The 22,247-nt window shown below is 42.5% G+C and overlaps 1 protein-coding gene across 1 annotated transcript in view; it reads right to left on the bottom strand.

Moving 5' to 3' along the window:
* Nucleotides 1-21,995, bottom strand: part of CPLX1 (complexin 1) — a 111,875-nt gene extending 89,880 nt beyond the window's left edge. Inside the window, exons 1-2 of the mRNA XM_044681046.1 lie at nt 21,917-21,995; nt 17,836-17,948 (exon numbers count right to left, since the gene is read on the bottom strand). Of these exons, the coding sequence (XP_044536981.1) occupies nt 17,836-17,866 (31 nt within the window). The 5' untranslated portion in view covers nt 17,867-17,948; nt 21,917-21,995. The remainder of the gene's footprint in view (nt 1-17,835; nt 17,949-21,916) is intronic.
* Nucleotides 21,996-22,247: the final 252 nt, after the last annotated feature.

Below are 22,247 nucleotides of genomic sequence, written 5' to 3'. Positions count from 1 at the left end.
CAAATAGCAATTGTTTCCCTTTTTATTCTTAAATCTCCAGCTTCTAGTATAGTGTCTGGCACAAAGTAGGAACATAATAAATAAATAGGGGCAACTAGGTGGCTCAGTGGATTGAAAGCCAGATGTAGAAATGGAAGGTCTTTAGTTTCAAATCTAGCTTCAGACACTTCCTAGCTGTGTGACCCTGGGCAAGTCATTTCACCCCCACTGCCTAGCCTTTACCACTCTTCAGCCTTGGAATCAATGCACAGGACTGATTATAAGATGGAAGGTGAAGGTTTCTAAAAACGAATAAATAATGTTTGTTCCTATGATTTGACTAATAAATGCTTGTTAGTTGTTTGAGCCTCTCCTTTCAAGAACTTCCCCACCCCTATAGCTCCTTTTCATCTTGGAGCTTGGGTTGACATCAAGGGTTCAAACTCTCCTATTTAGGTAGATCAGAAAAGGGCCACAGGAAGAGGTAAGAACAAGGCACTGAGGACGGAGGTGAAGAGCAGGGGAAACAAAGGTTTCTTTCCTCAATAATGAAGCCATGAGCAGTGTTAGCATACCTGGGGGCACGGGAGGCCCTTTCAGGCAAGCTGTCTTAGGAAGTCAGTATCAAACTGTTGGGGAGAAGGAAATATAAACATTGGATATGGCACATTTTGGCTTGGGGCTGAGGACCAATTGCAAATTACTACCGAGGTGCAGATGCACAGTAGCCTTGATTACTTTGGTCTTGTGTTAACATGGTCAGGAACACCGGCACTTATCCAGATATCTAGGTCACTGTAGGCAGGAGAAGGAGATAGCACTGGCCAAAAAGATTTTGCATTACTCTCCCCTTCATCCCTATCCCATTACAGGTTGGGGAATTTAGATTCTCTCTAGTTGCTTCATCCTTATTATATAATTAAGAGATGAAAAGTCCCCCACCTCACAAAGCCTGTTGCTTTCTCTCCTTGTCCATCAGCACCATAACTGGGGTATTTCTGGAAGCTCAGGGGCATCTGCCCAAGGACATATTGGCTAATATGTTTGTCCTAAAAACCTGGAACTACATTATCATGTACTTGCTTTTCTCGATGAAAACTTTGAGGCCCAGAAATAGGAATTAATTTACCAAAGGTCACACAGCAAGCCAATGTCGGAGCAAAGTTCTTAATCCAAACCAAAGAGATTTTTCCATAATGAGAATTTACCCCCTAATGTAGGAAGAAAGGAAGGGAGGGAGGGAGGCAGGAGGGGGCAGCTTGGCCAGAACAGAGAGAAAGAACACAGTGCTACAGATGCCCAACATGGACACAGAAAAGAGAGGACAAGCAACCTACCAGGTAAGGGACAGACACATAATACCTGCTGGAGATCTCAAGCCAAGACCCCAGTCTAGATCCAGCAGCAAACCTGAGTCCTGTCTTCTATCTCCACTTGGAAAGTTTTAAGGGTTTTTTTTTTTGGTTGGGGATGGGAGGATCAAGGGGCCAGAGCAGAGGCACAGTACTATACAGTAAAGTTAACAGAGTTGGACTTTTTTTGAATTTAGATTTCTTTCAAAATTCTTTATTTCTACGTAATTTGCTATGGAATTCAAATTTGCCAAATGCAAGAACTTTTATATAGTTCCCTATTCATCACAGTATGACAGCATCTTATATCTTGGAGTGGGATTTCCCCCCCTCTTTTTCTAGAACTGCATGGAGAGGGTAGGGACTTCAAGTGATCAAATCTTCATTTTCCTATAAAATGTGGAACAGCTCTACAAGATGAGTCTGCAATGGTTGGAAAAGGGGACTGTTCTGGACTCATCAGAACCCAAAAGTCAGCCCCAGATTGAAGGAAGAGTTAAGCTTTCAGTTCTAATGAGAAAGATCTTTCTATTGCAGGAAAAAAACATTGTTAAGCCTGAATGATGTGCCTGGATCCTATCCCATCCAGCTGAACTTCTTCCTCAATTTAATTTCATTATTTACCCACCTGGAGAGGTAGGCAGACATGAAAAACAGGAAGATACTATTCAAGAGGGCAACTAGATGGCCCAATGGATAGAGTGCCAGGACTGGAGTCAGGAAGACTCATCTTTAAAATCTAGCCTCAGACACTTGCTAGCTGTGTGACTCTGAGAAAGTCACTTCACCTTGTTTGCTTCAGTTCCTCAACTATAAAAGAAGGAAATGATAAAACCAGTCTAGTATCTTTGCCAAGAAAACCCCAAATGGGGTCACAAAAAGTCAGACATGACTGAAAGGACTGAAAAACAACACTATTCAAGTACAATGCTTGGCTGTCCCTGAAATATATAATAGAACTACTCACTAAAGGCTTACCTTGAATAGGCTTCTTGCTCAGTTCACCGAGAATCTGTGCAAACAATTAGCCTGATATTAAGGTATCAAAGCAAGGTATCAAGGTCTAGGCAGCATTATGGCTATTCCTCAAGCACTCCATCTTCAGGCTCTCAACATTTTCACTGCCTTCTTTCATGCCTGGAATATTTTTTCTCCCATCTCGGTCTCCTGGTTTCCCTGACTCTTTTCAGGCCCCCCAGCTAAAATCCTACTTTCTGCAAGAAGCATTTCCCAATCTTCTTTAATGCTAGTGCCTGCCTTCTGGGATTATCCCAAATTATCCTGTCTATATTTTGTTTGCAAATGGTTATTTACATGTTGTCTGCCCATTAGACTAAGAGTTCCTTGAGAGCAGGAGCTGGTTTTTTGCCTCTCTTTATATCTTCAGAGCTTAGCATAGTGCCTGGCACATAGTAGGGGCTTACTAAATGTTTATTGACTGATTGACCCTTTAAGACTACCAGTGATGGGGATTCACACCTGTTAAATCAGTTCTACAGAGAAACAATATCTGACTTCAATGTCTACCTTTTGTTCCTTCTTCCATCCTTTGGGATCAAGCAGAACAAGCCTAAAACTCTTCTACTTGGCAGCTATTTGAGTCCTTGGAGATACCCATCATGATCCCTCTATGTGTTTGGGTTTTTTTCCCAGACTAAAATATAGCTTGTTATTCCAGTCGGCTCTCATAGTCTCCAATTATATCATCTCATTTCCAGACTATGAGCTCCTTGAGGGCAGAACCTGGTCATCCTTCTCTAGACTTGTTCTAGTTTGTCCAAGTCCTTTTAAAAGTGTGGTGCCTAAAACAGACTAGAGTTCTTTTAATTCTTCAAATCAAAGTTTCTCTTCTTCTCCATTTATTGAGCTATATACCTATAGTGGCATTAAAGTAGCATAGAACTTCCGTGAGGTTACTTGATCTTCCACCTGGAGTAAAAACTCCTTTTTGTTAGAAGGGTTAGAGTATTTCAAGTTGTATTTGTTAAAAACAAAAAATGTATTTATTGGTTGGTTGAAGAGCACTTTTCTCCATTTTTCTCCAGGATGCTTGAGAGTGAAAAGTGATACTCAATTGCATTTGCCAATATAACTTTCCTTAGAGGAAAACAAAGATTGGTTCTGTACCAGAAGATTCCCATCTCAGGTTCCTTCTTCACAGAATAACTGCCAAGGACCACGGTCTTACATCCTAAGAATTCTCTGAGCTAAAATGACCTTTTACAAATATCTCATGAGAAAAACATTTTAGAATTTCTCTGCATATGATAAACATCTATTTGGGCAATTAGGGACTGATGTTTCAGAGCTCATATCAACATTTTTGTCCCCCATGACTCTAGATTGATATGAAATAGTCAGAGAAGAAAAATGACATTACCAGGAAACTAACTGAATAACTGTCTGATACTACCATTATTGGCTTTAATTATGACCTACAGGCTCCTGGGTCCTAAAGCAACCAGAAAAAAATTCTTTCGTGCCAAAGTATTCATTAATAGTACCCTTTTGGTCATCATTCCCTGAGAAAAAAATTTCACTCTGGCCCCTCCTTACAATTTTACTAGGAAGCCTTATTAATTTACCCAGATTTTTTTGTGGTTTTCAGTCCTGTCCAACCTGTATTCTTGGCAAAGATATGGGAGTGCATTGCCATTTGCTTCTCTGTGTAATTTTACAGATGAGGGACTGAGACAAACTGAGGCAAACAGGTTAAATGACTTGCCCAGGATCACACAGATAATAAGTGTCTGAAGCCAGATTTGAATTCAGAGAGAACTCTTTCTGATTCCAGGCTTGATACTCCTAACCACAGTGCCACCTAACTGCCCACCTAGATTTTTTAAGCATCCTTTAGAAATCTTTATTTTGACTTTTTGCATGATTTTACATGTATAATTTATATCATATTGTTTGCCTTTTCAGTGAATAGGGGAGGGACTGAAGGGAAGGAGAGAATTTGGAATTCAAAATTTTAATAAGAAAACAAATTAAAAATAAACAAAAATTTAAATATAAAATATAAAAAATCTTTATTATGTACACACTTTCTATTTTCAGTTAAGCAACATATTGAGAGAAAGTCAGATTACCCTTGTGTCTTATTCCTTCAAGAAAGAGAAATGTGTTTTTTTCAGTTTCTAGGTAACATTTATTAAACATTTGCTAGGTGTCAAGCACTGTGCTAAAAAAAAAAGTTTAAGAGAAGGATTGAATTATAGGTATTTGCTTCTGTGTGAAATCACATTGGCCCCTTTGCCAATTAGCTGAATCCAGCCTGGTAGACTTGGGGCATCTCAGCTCTCTGAGATCGGGAAAAGATATGGACATTTGTTTTTCTCCAACTTTCTTTTGTCCTTAAATATAACAGAGTAGCATAGGTCAGCACTCCTTTCCTGAAAGAAGTATGAATAAAAGTGACTGCAAATTTTTTAGGAGTTGCTCATCATCTGTGCAAATTTTCTTTCCCCCAGCACATTGGATGGAGTCTTTATGTGGAACAAATGAAATGTGTATCACTGAAGGGAGTGTTCACATCAGATCACAGATCCATTGGACTGCTTCTCAATTTAGTATTCACTGTACTTCTCTTTGTCCATTTCGTTTCCTCCCAATAGATTGTAAATTCTTGGTTTTTATTTGTATCTCCAGTGCCTGGCACAATGATCGGTTCAGAGAAGGTGCCTAACAAATGCTTATTGAATAAAAACAACAACCAAACAGGAAAAAAAAAGAATTGTACCTTTAAAGTTGTCATAGCATAAACCATGATCAATATGAGGAAAATGATAGATGGTCCTTTCTAGGAAGGGCACTCCCTCGCTACTTGAAACCTTTGGATCTATGGTTTCTGTAAGACCAAAGTCAGCTCCCCAAGTCAGGAGTTCTGGGTCCCTGAAGGTGATGTCACCCCTCAAAAGTGCAGAGGGAGGAGCTTTTCAGCAGACATCAAGGAGACTTCAGTGGGCCATGTCTGTCACAAGCAGCCCAGGAGCATTGCCCAGATCAGTGCCTGCATCAGTGACAGGGACCTAGGGTTAGGTTACAAGGACTAGGGAGGCTGGTTCCATCAGGGCACTGAGACATACCAGAAGCGCTGGTGCTGGACTTCTGCACCGACCAAGCATATTAAGCAGAGGCTAAAGAGCTGTCCCTGTGATTCAGACCAGAGAGATTGATCAGAGGAAGGATGGGAATATATTTGAATGAAGTAAGGGCTAAAACAAAGTATATCAATACTTTTATTTAATTGTGCCCTTGTCATGTGAATAGATCCATTTGGATAATGGGCATGTAGAGTAATAACGGGTGATGGAGCTGAATCCATTCAAGGTAAAACCATGGCCTAATGAATTCTTCTTACATGATTATCTCTTTCCAATTTTAACATTGAGCATTTTCAATATAGCTCTTTTTTTTTTAATTGGGAAGACGGTGGCAGACAATTGGGGCAAAGTGCTTTTTTAACTAATCTACTTATTTTTCATTATCCCCACCTTGAATAGGGCAGAAGGTGTAGACAACAGAAGAGGCACCAGTTAGGTACATTTACCTGGCAACTGCCTACAGTGACTCAGATATTGGGCGGCTTCATAGGGACCCAGAGGTTGGCCATTGGAATCACTTTCTGGTTTTCAGGTAATCTAACAGTTTAGATAAAATGAGAACATCATGCTGACAGTGCTTTCCAAACTCAGTGCCCTGAGGCAAAACTGTGGTGCTCAAGTATAGTTACACCTCTGCCTGTATATTCTGTTTTTTTTTTTTTTAACCCTTACCTTTTATCTTAGAATCAATACTAAGTATTGGTTTCAAGGCAGAAGAATGGTAAGGGCTAGGTAATTGTGATTAAGTGACTTGCCTAGGAAGTATCTGAGGACACATTCGAACCCAGAACTTCCCATCTCCAGTCCTGGCTCTCTATCCACTAAGCCAGCTAGCTCTCTCTCCTCCCCACTTACACTTTGTCTCTGTCAGCTAGATGACCAGCAAGATGCTTTTACATGACAGATTGCCAGGAAGGAGTGAAATCTATCAACTACATTCTTCAATTAAGAATTTATTAAGTGCAAGATACTATACAAAAGGCTGAACAAAACAGAGTCCTTGCCCTCAAAGAGCTTACTGTCTATTAGGAGGAATAAAACACTCGTACACATAAATCTAGTACTTCTTCAAAAACCAACCTATCAAGCCCAGATATTACTTTTAAGTCACCATATAACACCTCCCCCTCTCTCCTCCTCTCTCCTTTTGCCCCTGCAACGTAATAGCTTAAGACACTTTTGTTGTGTCTGTATGTGCCAGGCACTCTATAAATATTATGTTATTTAATCCTCACAACCACCCTGTGAGGTGGGTACTATTATCCTCATTTCAAAGGTAGAGGAAACCAAGGCAGACAGCCCAGGATCACACAGCTAATAAGTGTCTAAAGTCCAATTTAAAGCTGGTTCAGATGTTAAGGAGAGTTAAAGCTTATCTCTGCGCCTCAGGTCCAGCTCTTCTGAATCTGAGGATAAAGGCATAGTAGCATCTCAGTGAGCTGCCTTCAGTGATGGAATTCACCTGATAACTCTTCAAACTTTCCACTCCACACAACCTAGGACTATCACTTTCCCACTGTTTCTAAGCAGCTCTGGGATGAATCATTTTCTCATGTCATCCTGAGCAGAAAGATTTAAACAGGTCAATTGGATTAAAATGAACTCTCTCCCTTGTAAGACTAAGAGAACTAATTAAAGATATAGCTGATGAATTCAGAACCATTCATTTATCCGTTCATTCAATGTCCACTTAAACGTTGGTAGTGATGCCTTAGCATATTTATTACAATTTAGCTTGAAGGCTAATTTGGTGAATTTGCCTTTTGATGTTTTTCATACTGAATCCTACAGGGCAGTTCCTAGGTGATCATAATAGCTGACAATTAGATAGCACATTAAAATTTCCTTTCCTTTAACTTTTGTTTATTCATTTTACTTTTAGATAACACTCTAAGAATTCACTTTATAGGCATAAACTCATTTAAACTTCATTCTGTGAGAGAAGAATCTAAGCGATTATTATTACCTCAATTTTACAAATGTAACACATTCTACCACTCTGGACCTGTGCATTTGATTTTCTGGATCTAAGTACATGACTTTACATTTATCCTGACTACAGCGTGACTCAAACATCTTAAGATGTTAAAGCTTTGATAACTTTTAAATTGCACTAAGACTTTTGGGATACCCTATTTATCTCACCATTTTAAATTAACTTGCTATCCCAGGCTATTGAGATATTTTTGGATCTTGTTGGATATCCTCTAATTTTCCTCCACCATCATCCTCCATTTTGTTTCATCTACAAATTTGATAAGCATTCCAGCTAAATCTGGATCAATGATAAAAATATTAGAACCGGGCCAGAGACATATACTTGTGGCATTCCACTAGAGATTCTCTTTCTAGGCTGAAATCAATCCATTAATGGCTGATTTTTGAGTCTGGATTTGAAGTCATCTAACTATCCTGTCATCTAGGCCACATCTCCATTTTGTCCAATTGGAATATCACATGCTTTGCCAAGTATATTGTATTTATAGCAATGCCTTATCTATGGGTCTAGTAACTATCAAAAAAGGAAATTAAATTAGTCTGACATAACCTGTTCTTGATGGGTCTTAGTCATTTCCATTTCCCTTTCCAAAAGCTCAAAATCCATCCCTTTGATAATATTATACTATATTAGGATAGCAGGCTATTGCTAAGCATCCATAAGTATACCTGTCCCTTCCTAGTTTGGAAAATCCAGCTTGGGAACTCCCATCTCTAGTTTCTAGATTGTGAACCCCCAGTGAGGGTTAGGTTCACTCCTCCTTCCTCCCCTCTAAGGATGGTCTGTTCTTCCTGCTCCTCTGGTCCACTACAGAGAACAGAGCTGGGTGCACAAGAAATTCAACAAAGAGTTGTAAGGCAATTCATGAAAACCTGATAGCTTTTAGAAAACTCTTCAAACAAATTCTTTGACTTGGCCATATCTGTTAGAGAATAAGCCAAGGTACCAGTCCATTGTAAAGAGAACTCTGTGAGCACCAGTGGAAGGGGAAAGAAGATGAGAGATTTTACCTAAAACCTTGAATCCCTGATGTGGGAGGACACTTCAAAGAAGTCATCATTTCTTGAGAAACCCTGAAGAATGGCACTTCTCCTGCAGAGATGGAGCATTTAGTTGATTAAACTGCAACTCAATTATAAATGTTTTAGCTCCAACATGGGAATAAAGTGGATGTAACACACTTCAACTGATAAAGTCATTTATTTTTTGCTTTGTTGGTTGGCAAGAAATATAGTCAGGATTAAGCAAACAGCATTAGTTTTAATAGCTCCTGGATGACAGGCCTTTCACAATAATCTTTTACTAACATCAAGGATGGGCTAGGCTGGTTTGGAGAAAATCGTGTGCTTACTGTAAAGATGTAAAAGGGAATTTAGGGTAAAAATTGAGATGAACATTAAGGTCCAAGAAAAACTAGACATGAAAAAGAATTTCATATTACTCAGCAGCTCCAGGCTCCAGCCTGGTTTAAGATCAGAACAATCATTTGTATAATTCAAGGCAAAAAGATAGTTCTGCTTAAACTCCCCAAGTGCAGTGACTAGCCCTTTTGTACTATGCTGAGATCTTGACCAAAGGGCTGTATAGGGAATGACATTTCCTGGCCATCTAGTACCCTCAAGGATATTGATTCCATAATCTATGTCCCTACTTATTTGTGAGGAGCTACAGAATAGACTAAAGGAAATAAGAATGGCTAAGAGCAAAAGGTGGCTAAGAGAAAGACTAAAGCTTAATGTAAGGAACAATTTCCTCACAATGAGAGCTGCACAAAAAGTGGAAGGGCATGCCTCAAGAGGTAGTGAGCTCCCCATAGCTGATGGCTTTCAAGTAGATGGCCACTTTTCAGGGATGTCGAGGTAGATTCCTATTCAGATAGAACTTGGACTAGAAGACCTCTAAGGTCACTTCCAAATCTAAGATTCTATGATCTTCTTTTCCTTTCTGAGCCAAAAAAGTCATATCCCAGGGAAGAAAAGCCATTTTCAGTAGGGTTTGGATCCTGACACTCTGGATTATTCCTCTCCTATTATTCTTTATTATTTGTCTGAATTTTTTTGCGATAAATACTATTTTCCCCATGGAAAACCAATAAACTTTTGCTTACAGTTCAGTGAATTTTAATCAGTTTTTTAATGACAAAACCATGTCCTGATTGAGCTTCTGAAAGAGATACATTCTAAAGGTTGCTTGGGAAAATGAATCTGATCTGGGATCCTGAAGGCAAGATGGAATCTGACCAATAGGCCCATCTGATCATTTGTCAAGGCTTTGAGTAAACCCAACCTCCTGAGAGTGGCATGGGTTAAGGGAAACAAAGAACTCTGAATGCTTGACCAACAGAGGAAAGGTTTTGATATGTGAACCTGTGAAAGGCAGACTCCTACAGAGAATGAGAGCCATCTAGGAAAATATAGGAGGCAAGGGGAGCTGGCAAGGGCAAAGAGCTAGAAGAGACAAAAGCATTCCTGATACCATGTGCTAGAGGCACGTGGTCTAGTAGATAATTTAGGCAGGTAGAGGAAGAATCACAGCTTAGAATGATAGTGTTTTGAGATTTACAAAATACTTTCTATTATCTTATTTGGCCCTCATAATAGCCCCATAATATTTATGCCACAGAACCTGTAATGGTGACTTGAATACAAGAAGTACTTAATAAATACTCAACTGAATTTTACAAGTGAGGAAACTGAGGCTCAGAGAGGTTAGGTCAAGTGACTTTTCCAGGGTCACACAGCTAGTATTCATTAAAAGCAGAATTCTAATCCAGATATATGAACCCAGAACTCCAAGTTCAAAACTCTTCCAATACCACTTGTGCCTCCTGGTAGAAAGTTCCCTTGTATTTGTGCTCAGAATGGTCTTATCATGTTTTAAATCAAGAAGAAATTGTTAGTTTTTACTTTAGAGGATGATACTATAAAATATTTTATCTTTTTAAATGATATATGTGATATATATACATACTTTACATTCATACTATCATGCTTTATTATTATCAGGTACATATGTATCAGAAAATTCTAAAATGAATCATTATATAACAATATCTGTAAGTCTATGCATTTTGGACACAATATGAATAAAAGTAAAATATCTGTTCCCCACGCATGATTGCCAGTGTCATTCCCAGTCTCTAGGCACCCTTCCCTTTGGGTTCCAACATTCTGAAAGCTAGAAAGTCAAGAGTGGGAACAGTGGGGAGAAGTTCATTCTTCCTTCTGCTTACCTTTCCTCCCATGGCTGGGAGGTGGTGGTGGTGAGGGATAAGGAGTAGGGGGTTGAAGGGACCAGAATGAGACACAAAGCCCAAAACATTAAGATATTAAGGCGGAGCCTACTGTTTTCTTTAACGGAAAGAAAATGGAAACTCACAGGATACAAGCTCACTAAATCTGGCAGAAGTTGTCAGGTTGACATAGGTAGATGCAATATTTGATCATCCAAACCTTGTTCTTGTTACCTATGGAATAAGCTTCAAGTCTGCCATCTTCTTCATCCACTTGGCAAATACCTAGCTGAAAATCCTCCAGCCATAAGTGAGAATCCCTAGAGAAAACTGGCTCCTAGGAGTAATTCTTACAGTCCCAGAAATTACCACAGAACCAACCAACTTTCCTTCTTCCCTCCCTTCCTCCTTCCCTTCTTTTCTTCCTTCCTTCTTTCCTTCCTTCCTTCTTTCCTTCCTTCCTTCCTTCCTTCCTTCCTTCCTTCCTTCCTTCCTTCTCTTCTTCTACTTTGTAGGATCTGACTTTTTGATGATATACTTTTCCCTGCCTCCTCCCTCCATCTTTAGTCTGCCTCTCTTGGTGGAACTTTCAGGATGGAGTGGCCCAATCACACAACAGCCCATCTAGTCTAAGAAGTGGCAGCAGGGCAAGGGATGTTTGCAGTGGCTCTGCTGGTGTAATCCAACAGGATCATCCCAAGCCTTCCTTCAGAACAACAAACAGACTGAATAAATAGTGCAGGAGTGAGGCTGGGCTGCTGCAGAAGCAGGTCGTTCTAATGCCCAGGGGCCTCAGCTTATTCCTTCCTACAACAGTGCTGTCTTAGGATAAAGGCTGCAGTGCCTATACAAATAACATGGAGATCTGAGACAACAGCTACAGACTTCAAAAAAGGAACAGCCCATCAAAGAATATTTATTAAGATCCTGTTATGCACCAGGCACTGTGCTAGCCACTGAGGAGATAAAATTCAAAATGAAACAGGCCTGCCCTCAAGAAACTTACATTCTATTATAGCTACTAAGGAAGAAAAGATTTCCTTGATCCCAGATGCCTGAATTCACTTTTTTTTAACCCTTACTTTCTATCTTAGTAACAACTCTAAGACAGAAGGGCAAAGGCTAAATAAACTGGGTTAAGTGACTTGTCCACTTAAATCAATTCATCATAATATAAAAGGGATTAGTACACCCAGTAGCTTCAAGGCACTGGGAGAACTGTCCAGCAAGCTCCTCTCCTGAAACATCACTCTAGGCACATGCCTATATCCTGAGGAAATCAATGGAGCTATGCAAAACAACTCAAGAGTTTTATTCTATCTTCATCACTCCTAAACTGGAACCTGGTCATGCAGATCTTTTGTGTCTTGACTGTTAAAATGCCTGTATACAATTGTCCCCTTTTAAAAATGTTTTATTATGCCTTTTGTTTTTACATCACAGTTGTTTCTTACTATTCACACTTCCACTCATCTTTCCTTGTAACAAAGAAAAAGAAAGTTTTGAAAAATGCAACATTTTATACATAGTTTCCAACTCTCCAGTGGAAGAAGAAAGAGCATCTGTCTTTTTATTTGAACCTCACAGCAATTATTCCTTTATTTATTCAATAAGCATATATGAAATGCCTACTCTACTAGGTGGTGGGGATGTAAAGATAAACTCTAAAAATCCATGTCTTCATAAAAAGGGACATTCTATGGGGTGGGGTAGGGATGCAGGGGAGGGAGAGACACAACAACCAGGAGTGCACAAATAGGTAAATAGATATTGTGTTGCCATGCAATAGTGGAGGGAGTTTCCTTGATTTTTCCTTATGCAAATAAAATCTCAGGTGTAGTCCCACCCTATATACAAAATAAAAGCTGTGTTTTTGTTTGTTTGCTTATCTTTTTTTTTAACCCTTACCATCTGTCTTGGAATCATTATTAAGTATCAGTTCCAAGATAGAAGAGTGATGGGAACTAATCAATTGATATTAAGAGACTTGCCCAGGGTTACACATTGAGAAAATGTCTGAGACCATAGATTTGAACCCAGAATCTCCTATCTCCAGGCTTGGTTCTCTATGTGCTGAGCCACCTAATTGCTCCTGTTTATTTGTCTTGCAGGGCAGAGGTGGAAGGCAGGAGGCAACACTAGTAACCAGAAGCTATAAAATAAACAAGGCATATATTTATTTGATGAAGCTCTATGAGAACAGAAAGAGCAACTGCCTCTGAAGGATCTGGGTTCAAATTTGGCCTCTAATGCTTATTACTTACATAAACTTGGGCAAGTCACTTAAATCCCTGGGCCTCAATTTCCCCATCTGTAAAATGAAGGGTCCCTTCTAGCTATAGATCTGATGACTTCATTTGACAGAGAAGAAACTAAAGCTTAGACTTGCCCTAGATCACACAGCTGGAAGAAACCTCAGCCATCCAACCTCATCCACCTGAAGTATGAATCCTCACATCAGCTTTTCCAACAAATGGTAATTCACCCCTAATTAAGACCTTCTCTTAGTGAGAGAGACTAGGTCCTTGGGTCCCAATCCAGTGCCTATTGTACTGGCCTCTTTGATCCCAGTCAATGCACAAGTTGGAACCTGTGTCAAATCCACCTTCCATCCTAACCTTCCAAGCCCTTAAAAGGCATTTGGTTTACACCTTCCTTATCATGTAATATTGTTTGTGTCTTATACCTCTTCCTACAAGCTCTATGGTGTCAAACACTTAGTACACCCCTACCCTCAAGCCTTTGCATACAAGAGGCAGTTATTACACTCTAGTTCAGTGATGGTGAGCCTTTTAGAGGAATGCAAGGCCTCACTCCCACCCCCTCCACCAAGTGCCAGGCACCTCACCCTTCACCCCACACAGGGGAGGGAGAAAGTGCTCTCAATGGGCTGTTGAGCAGAGGAGTGAGTGAAGTGAAAAAATGTCATTGGGCACAGTGGAGATGGGGAGGGGAGCAGCTCTGCCTGGGTCCCTCTGCCTTTCTAGTAACAAATTCTGGGGATGGAGGAGGGTAGCTGCATGCCCACAGAGAGTGCTTTGTGTGCCATCTTTGGCACCATGTCATAGGTTTGCTATCACTGCTCTAGCTGAATGGAATACTTAATTCTGCTGGTTTAGCAGAAATGGCTACCCACTGGTGGGAGATTGAGTGGGAGTGGTGTCCCAGATTTCAGCCCATTTCACGATTATGTTTTTCTGCAGAGATCCCTGACCTGTCACTCAGATTTCCCTAGCAACAATTCTGAATGTTTGATGCATCAATGGATCATTGATAGGCTAGTGGACTGATAAGAAAATGTTGGAAAGATATTCTGTTAAAGAATGTTTGGTTTTTGGTTTGGGGGTAGTTGTTGTTGCTTTTGTAATAGTTCTCCCTCCTATTCATTGGTGGAACACAGACAGGCAGGGAAAATGACCACAGTGGAGACACTTACCCTCTTGAAGTAAAGAGCTGAGCTTTCTCAGACTTTCCTTTTTTCACAGAATAAGATAAGGCAATGCCAACATCAGCAACTGTCCCAACTCAGAATATTTACTATGCAAAGAACATCAAAGTTGGAAGGGGCCTTAGAGGGAGACCAGTTGATCCTATGTCCCCATTTTACAGAGGGAGAAATTTAAGTCCAAAGAAGAAAAAAATGATTCACTCAAGATCAAGATCACACAGCAACTCAACAACAGACCAGGTTTTTAATTCATGTTGGAGGAAAAAGGCAGAAAGTACCTGGTGTCCCATAGCATCACCAGCATCTTGAGCTTCCTGCAGAGGGATCCTGAAAGGTGCTATCCACACAATTCACCAGAATTTGCTTGCTGGCTTCATCCATTTGATAATTTCATTTCTTCCTTCCACCACCCCCACCTGCCCCAAATAATTTTGTATTTACTTTGAATATGTACTGTATTATCTTGGTGGTACAAAATGAGCTTCTTGAGGACAGCAACTGATTCATTTTGGTCTTTGCCTTCTATACACTTAGCACAGTTAAAGGTACACAGTAGGAACTCAACAAATGTCTTTGATGATTGACATTAAAGAACGTACTCAGAGTATATGTCTGTGTCTATATTGTGTTTATACACACACACACACACACACACACACACACACACACACACACACACACACACATATATATATATATATATATATATGGAGAGACAGAGACAGAGAGAGAAAGAGACAGAGAGAGCATATGCCTTCCAGAAAATCCTAGGGAGAGAGGTTCCTTTGAGGCTATTGAGAGAAATAGCCTTGATGCTGGGTCTTCACAACCAAGATGAAAAAACTCTGGGCAATTACCATGTTTATCTCCACTGCATTGAAATCCAATTTAAGGTATTTTAAAACCTCCAAATGAAACCTCAATTTTATGTCAAATGCAGTGTCTTAGCTTTATTAGGACAGTTGCTAGGCCACACCAGATTTAAACTAGAAGGATGAAGCCTAGTACTTGCTGTGTATAAGTCATGCATAAGTCTCTGAACCTCAGTTTCCTCATTTGTAAAATTAGGAAGTTGGATTAGAGGATCTCTAAAGTCCTCTCTAGTTCTGACATTCTGTGATCCTAAGTGCTGATAATTAGCCTGAAATCTCTATGTCCTTTGGCCTGGGGAAATTTCTAGAGGAGAGAGGTCCAAATATAAGGTTTGAAATCCTCTGACTTAATTTAAGTAGATAAGAAATGCTCCAAATTATCTCTGAAGACCTCGGAGAAGCCCTGGCCCTGTCAGTCCTACACCAACCCTTTCTTCAAGAGAGGAAGTCTGAAGAGCCCCAGGGCAGGCAAAGGCAGGGAAGCACTGGAAGGAAAAAAACTACAGATCAGTGCCAATCATTAAGCAATCCCTGGGGCAGGTGGAGTCTGGCACCCATCTGGAGCTAGTCCATAGAAAATGCTGAGCTACAGCATGAGATGAGCCCATTTCAGGCACTGTGATGGGGAGAGATTTAGAGATGTATAGCTTCTTGCCCTTCCCCCCAACTCAAATCATACTGCAGATGTCATCTTGCAAGTAGGCATTCTGCAGTCCCAACCCCAGCTTTCTAGATCCAGGAAGTGTCTTTATCAGATTAGCTGAAAAGGACCTTAAGAAATAATAATAACAGCTCTCATTTAATAGCATGTTAAAGCTTACACTATCTCCCATAACCTTGTATTGTTCAGTTTCCTTAACTCTAAGACAGGGATAATACCCCATCTACCTCTCAGGGTTGTTGTGAGGATCAAATGAGATAATATATGTAAAGTTCTTAGCACAGTGCTGGGCATATCTTGGGTGCTAGGTAAATACTCCCTATTATTGCTGTTATTGTTGTTGTATTTGGGTTTTTTGTTGTTTATTTTTTAGTATTGAGAGGTACTGGAAGAGTTATTATCTCCATTTTACAGATGAGAAAAGAGGCCACTTGATGACTTGCTCAAGATCACACAGTGTATCGAATTTAAAATTGAAACTGAGGTCTCTGGATTCCAAGTTGATTTCTCTTTAGCCCAATCTCCTTATTTTACAGATTGGGTTGGTAAAGGTGCCAATAGGAACTGTCTGAGGCTAAATTTGAATCCAGTATCTCTCGATCTTTGGGTCTGGCTCTACCCTGAAGATATTATGATGACTCAGAATCAGGGCATTCATAGGGGGGAATGTTGAACCCTTCTATTGTCTCACCACTATCTCCTAGGCCCAGGTTGGAGGGTGCCAGGTGAGGTTGGGGGTTGGAAAAGGGAATAAATTACAAGATGGGATGGTTATGATATAGGTACTGTGGTCCATTAAGGACAGGTTTCAGTTGACTGAGATTATGCATTCACAAGGGCGCCTCTCCAATATAACCACATATAAAATAATGTCAGAATAATAAACTTATACACATTAAAGAAAATGTTTAAAATGAGACAATTCTCTTCTTTCATTATGAAGGGAAAAAAATTTTTTAAGGCAAAATGCCCAGAGACAGCTGTCCTTTTGTCATTATGCTAATCTACTTGTATATGGAACTGGGAGGGAAGAGTGTTTCACTGGCCATTGTCTTCGCTTTTTCTGAGTCATGGAGCCCTGGGAAACAATTCAGCCTCATTTTCATAAATTCCTTCTGAATTTTGCTGGGAAAGGGGGAGAGGGGAGTACACACCATGGGAACCGAAAACACCACTGGTCACAGAGCCTGGGAAAAAATTTATCTTTAGAAGGTCCTTCTGGGATTTGTAAAGAAAGGGTGGGATTGTGAGAGCAAACCCCTGGGAAACTAGAGATTCCACAGCACACAATTGGCGATGACCCAACCCGTGCTCCTCCTCCTCAGAGGGTATGGTGCAGTTAGTTGATCTTTTTGGAGGGCTATAATAACCAGATGTAGCCATGTCCTTCCCTGAGAAGCTCTTTCTCTCCTAAGGAGTTAGAGCACCTATTGATGCTTAGCCTGGCAGTTAGTGTTTCTCAGCCTTCCCATCCTACTCACTCCATCCCACCCCCAATCTGGGGAGGAGACTGCTCTTCAGTCATTCATAGATTTGGCTATCTGTTGTTCTCATCACTTCCCCCAATCCATATATACTTTCAAACACACTCATATACTCCCCCCAAACTCCCTTTACTACGATCCTACCCTCACTCTCTCCCACTGCACAGACACTGAGTGTAAAGGCAAGCTAAGAGACCCAAGGACCTGCTCCATTGCTGCTACATCTTTACTGAAAATGGATAAAGGAGCACCTGTCTTCCCATCATCTCTTTACAGCAAGGGCCAATGAGGGTTTTTGTTGTCAATATTTATTTCAAATATGAGGCAAACTCAGCTGGATTGCAATGAGAGTCTATAGTCACAAGTATAAACTTTCATAGATAGGTGTTGTTGGGAATGTGTGTCAATGCAGTGATGACAAATAGCATGGGAAGGTTGATGTGAGTGTGCCAGTGCACAGTCATGCAGCTACCAGCAAGTGTTTCTGAGTATGCTGGTACCCTAGCAAAAGTTGGGAGAGTATCAATGTTTGTGCCAATATAGCATAATCAAAAAGGTACATGTGTGAGTATAAGAGAGAGACAGAGAGGAAAGTGAAAGAGAGAGAGAGAGAGAGAGAGAGAGAGAGAGAGAGAGAGAGAGAGAGTTTCAGGGAAAAATAAGCACAGATAGGTTGTGGATTTTCCAATTGGCACCCCTTACCTCCCAGAGCTTGCTTCATAACGAAGTCCATGGTGATGATGGCTTTGATCCCGTATGAGGCTGGTTCAGACTTTACATGCAAGTTTCACAGGCCACTGGTCCTGGATTGTATCCTGTGAGGAGGAAGAGAGGAGGCCCTCAAAAAAAGGAAGGAGATAGATGACATGGAAAGATGCACCAGTTTTTCTTTCTTTCATAAAGTAGAGGATTTTATATTTGAGATGATGGTACAGACTTATAATTGGGGCAACAACTCTTTTGTTTTCCTTTCTACTTTAGCAAAAGGGGAAGAATGTTATTAGCTAGTGATTACACAGTAATAGAAATAAAAGACAAAACTTGTTACTGATTGGTTGAAAAGCAACCTAGCATTTTTAATAGACCAGTTCACAGAAGAACTCCTCAGGGATCATAAAGGATTTGGACTCTCTGGACCTAAAAGGATTTACAGGGAACCAAACTAGACCTAGGACACATAGGTGTCACTGTGGATAGAGCACTGGATCTAGAGGCTGGAAGACTTGAGTTCAAATCCAGCCCTAGGCACTCACTAAGTTGTGTGACCCTGAGCAAGTCACTTAACCCTGTTTACCTCAGTTTTCTCATCTGTAAGATGAGGAGAAGGAAATGCCAAACCATTCTGGTATCTCTGTCAAGAAAACCTCAGATGGAATCACAAAAAACCAGACATGACTGAAATGACTGAACAGCAAAGCTGGGCCTAGGAAGCCAGATAGAATTTTTTTTATGGGAATTTTACAGGAATCGTAAGTCTGGGATTGAGTTGATTTCTTTTCTTTTCTTTCTTTTCCTTGGCGGTAGGGGTTGGGAAGCTATGATCTTATTGGTATAGAAATCACTTTCCATCTATGATTTTTAGAAATTTGCCCAAAACACAAAAGAGATTAAATGATTTGCCTATGATCTCACACTTGCTGTGGGCCAGACTAGAATCCACACCTTTCTGAATAAAAGGTTAATAAACTATCCACTATACCATCCTGCCTTTAAGCGCCCATCTAATGATAGTCCCTTGTTATTCTTAAATCAGTTTATTCTCTGTCTCCTGTGAATAAGCCCTGGAAAACTCACTATGGGGTATATGTCACATAGTGATAAGGAGAAAGAGAATAGATAGTGATCTTGGCTGCAGCAGAAGCTGGGAAATAATTAAGGATCAGGGTAATGAAGGAATGTCAGACCTGAGCTCAGAGAACTCAGCATACTTTCAAGGTTGCAGAGAAGGGGGAGAAGAGGGAGACTTAAAGTGAAAGAGTCGGGGCAGGGAGGGAACCAGGAAGGTTTAGAAAAAGAGAAATCCCCTGGGTCAGAGACAAAGGTCAGCTAGCTTCTGCCTGGTTAGCTGACCCAGACAAAGCTGGGAAGTCAGACGTCAAGCTTGGGATCTTGTCGCTAAGCGAAAGAAGAGGCTCAGTGACAAGGCAGAGAGCAGTCAGTCAGCCACTGGTTGGCCACTGGAGTCGCTGTTTCTTGCGGGATAGAGAGCGGGTTAAAGCAACGACTTAATTTTTTGACATGCTAATTTGTCTCTGTGGGCTTGGAGAAGTCAGAGAGGAGGGGATCAATCACAAACTCTGGTTTAGGGAATCAGAAAGAGGTCACTGGAGAAGAGTTTCTCTGGCTAACGGGTACAGTTAGAGCTGAAAGATACTTTAGTGGTCTTCCAGTTCCCATTTTACAGATAAGGAAACTGAGGCTCAAAGAAATTCATTCATATGCCCAAGGTCAAGCTGACAGGCAGGCAGGCCGAGTCAGGATTCAAATCAAGTCCTCTGACTGCAGATCCCGAGTTCTAGGGGCAGTGTGGAAGGAAGCACTCTATGAGCTCTGGTTTGGAGATACGAGGGAGAGGTCACTCACCAACTTCTGGTTTGGAGGGGGCGGGCAAAAGAGGACACTGGACTCAGCTTGTGTGAGAAGGGATGAGAGGAGTACAAGCACTCGAGGATTCTGGTTTGAGTGAATAGGAAGGAGTGAGTTAGGAAAGGGTCACTACTGGCTGCTGGCCGAAGGATATTCTGAGAAGTCCTGGGCGGGGCGGGATAGAGTGACTCCCGGAGGGGCGGGAGCGGGGCTTCTCTGCTGCAGAAACTACCCGCAAGATTAGGTTCAATGAATGCCAATTTTCCTCAAAGGCCCTTTGGCTTCAGAAGCAAGGGCTCTGTCCTTCAGGAGGTTCATTGATTAGGGAACTGCGCGGAGAAGGAAACTTTGGGGCGGGGGCTGCGCTGGGAGCGAGGAGCGCGCGCTCGCTTGGCAGAGGCAGCAGCGAGCAGGGAGGAAGTGCCGAAAGGGGCGTTTGAAGGTGACTCGCGCTGCGCTTGGGGAAACGCAGCGGGTTCCGGAAGCTCTAGGGTCGTTCAGTCTCCTGGGCGATCTGGGGAGCCGTGTAAAGAGCAAGAGCTCCAGATCCGAATGCCAGGGCTGGCGGGCAGCAAGCATCGCTGACCCTCTCCCTCCAAACGTGGGCGTTTGGAGAGAGAGGGTCAAGTACGGACTCCTAGCTGCCCCGCCCAGATGTCCCTTCCTCAGAACCTCCCAGCCTCACTCTGGGAGTGTGTTGGGGAGGAGGGGGAAGAATAAGGGGTAGGGGACGCAGTCCAGATCACATCCTCCGGGGCCCGAGTGGGTGGGGTCATGGAATCCCAACATCTCCTCCGAGCTTAGCCAGTCTCTGCAGACTTGGGTCTCTACTCCTTTCTGCCCTGCCCCTGCCTTTGTTCTGACGCGGCTCCAAACTCTCTTACTTGACCCTGCTCCAAAGTGGTCAACGTCCTTGTGTCCCTGCCCCTAATCAGCCTGGCTAGCAGCCCCTGAACTCAGGACGAGTGTGTTTGGGGCATGAAGTACCGCTGAGGCGACTTCCCTCTTGCAGAGACTCTCTTGGGGGGGCGGGAGGGGGGAGAAGAAGGAAGGATTGGGAGATTGGCTGAACGTGGCCCCCTGCAATCGCCTCCTCACTCGAGCCAGCAGAGAACCGCGGGGCCAGAAGCGGACCGCAGCGCGCTTGGGCTCACGCGCGCGCACACGCACGCGCGTTACAGAGGCACACGTGCGCGCGCGCACAGACGCGTGCCCTATGCTGCAGTCCAGTATTTTTCTTCCCAAACTTCTCCGATCCCGCTGCTTTCTTGTCCTCCAGGAAGCAGAGAAGCCCGCCAGTAGTCACCTCCAAACACAGAGCTCTCGACTGAGCTTCTCGACCCAGAGATTGGAGATCTGCTTTGGCACAAACAACCCACGGACCCCCCCCCCCACTCCCCAAGAAACAAACAAACATTCTGTCCAAACAGACCAAACCAGAGCTTTTTTGTTCATATTTCGTTCGGCATATTTCCACACCCCCACAACCCCTCCTGAACCTCTCCCCACTTCTATGTTCTCTCGGGCTGACCTGGAGCAGGATGAGGGGACTTGGCTGCTCTAGGTGCAGACAGAGAGGGATACGAGCATGGGGGACTCCGGCAAAGGAAAAGGAACTTGGGGTGCAGAGGGACGCTACTGAAGTGGTCCTGGCCACAGGGAGTGTGGAAGAGGAGACCCAGGTGCGGGCATGAATAGAAAGAAGGACCCAAGATAGGGAGGGGAGTGAACAGAGGTAATCACGTACCGAGAGTAAGAATAGAGGGGACCCAGTACACAAGGGAAGTGAGCAGAGCAGATATGGGGTCCTGGGGGTACAGAAAGAGTGGATCTCGGGTGGGTAGACGAGGTAGAAGTGCATGGGAAGTAGATAAGGTGGTCCCTTGAAAGAATGAACCCTGGAAGCAGAGGGCGCTGGAAGAGGGGATCCAAAATACAGGGTATGTGGGCGAAGCTCACCCCGGGTTGGAGAAGGCATAACCAGTAGATCTTGGGCACGGACAAGGAGAGGAATAGAGGACCCTAGATTCAGGGGAGCAATTAGAGAGGACCTGGAGTACAGGTGGTGCGAGTAAAGGAAATCCCAGGTCCGGAGGAAAGCAAAGCTTCCTCCGGCTCCAGGATTCAGCACCACGGACAGCGGACAGCTCCTGATGGGGGAAGGAGAGACCTGGAATAAACAAGAAAAGTCGGTTACCTTCCCGGGCTGTGCAGGGGGCTCCTTATGGGTCTTGTCAGTGACGGAGCTTCTTCCGGGGAGACCGGTCCATGTGGTGTCTCCGGAGCCGCAGCCGATGCTGAAGGGCGTTCAGGGAAGGAGCAGTCACATGAAGTTATCGCCCTCCTTCCTCCCGCGTCCGAGCATGACAGGAAGGGAGGAGGGGCCAGGGAGGGGACAACGAGGGAGAGGGAAAGGCACGGAGAAAAAGGAAGAAAAAAAGCAGAGAAAAAGAGAAAACAGAAAGAAGAGATATATTGAGAGAAAAACAGGAGGGACACAAAAGGATACAGAAGGGAGTAGGGAGAAA

The sequence above is a fragment of the Gracilinanus agilis genome, chromosome 6, assembly GCF_016433145.1.
Source record: "Gracilinanus agilis isolate LMUSP501 chromosome 6, AgileGrace, whole genome shotgun sequence".
Taxonomy (NCBI): domain Eukaryota; kingdom Metazoa; phylum Chordata; class Mammalia; order Didelphimorphia; family Didelphidae; genus Gracilinanus; species Gracilinanus agilis.
The sequence above is the reverse complement of the archived record's forward strand: the minus strand, read 5'-3'. Positions and strand labels throughout refer to the sequence as shown.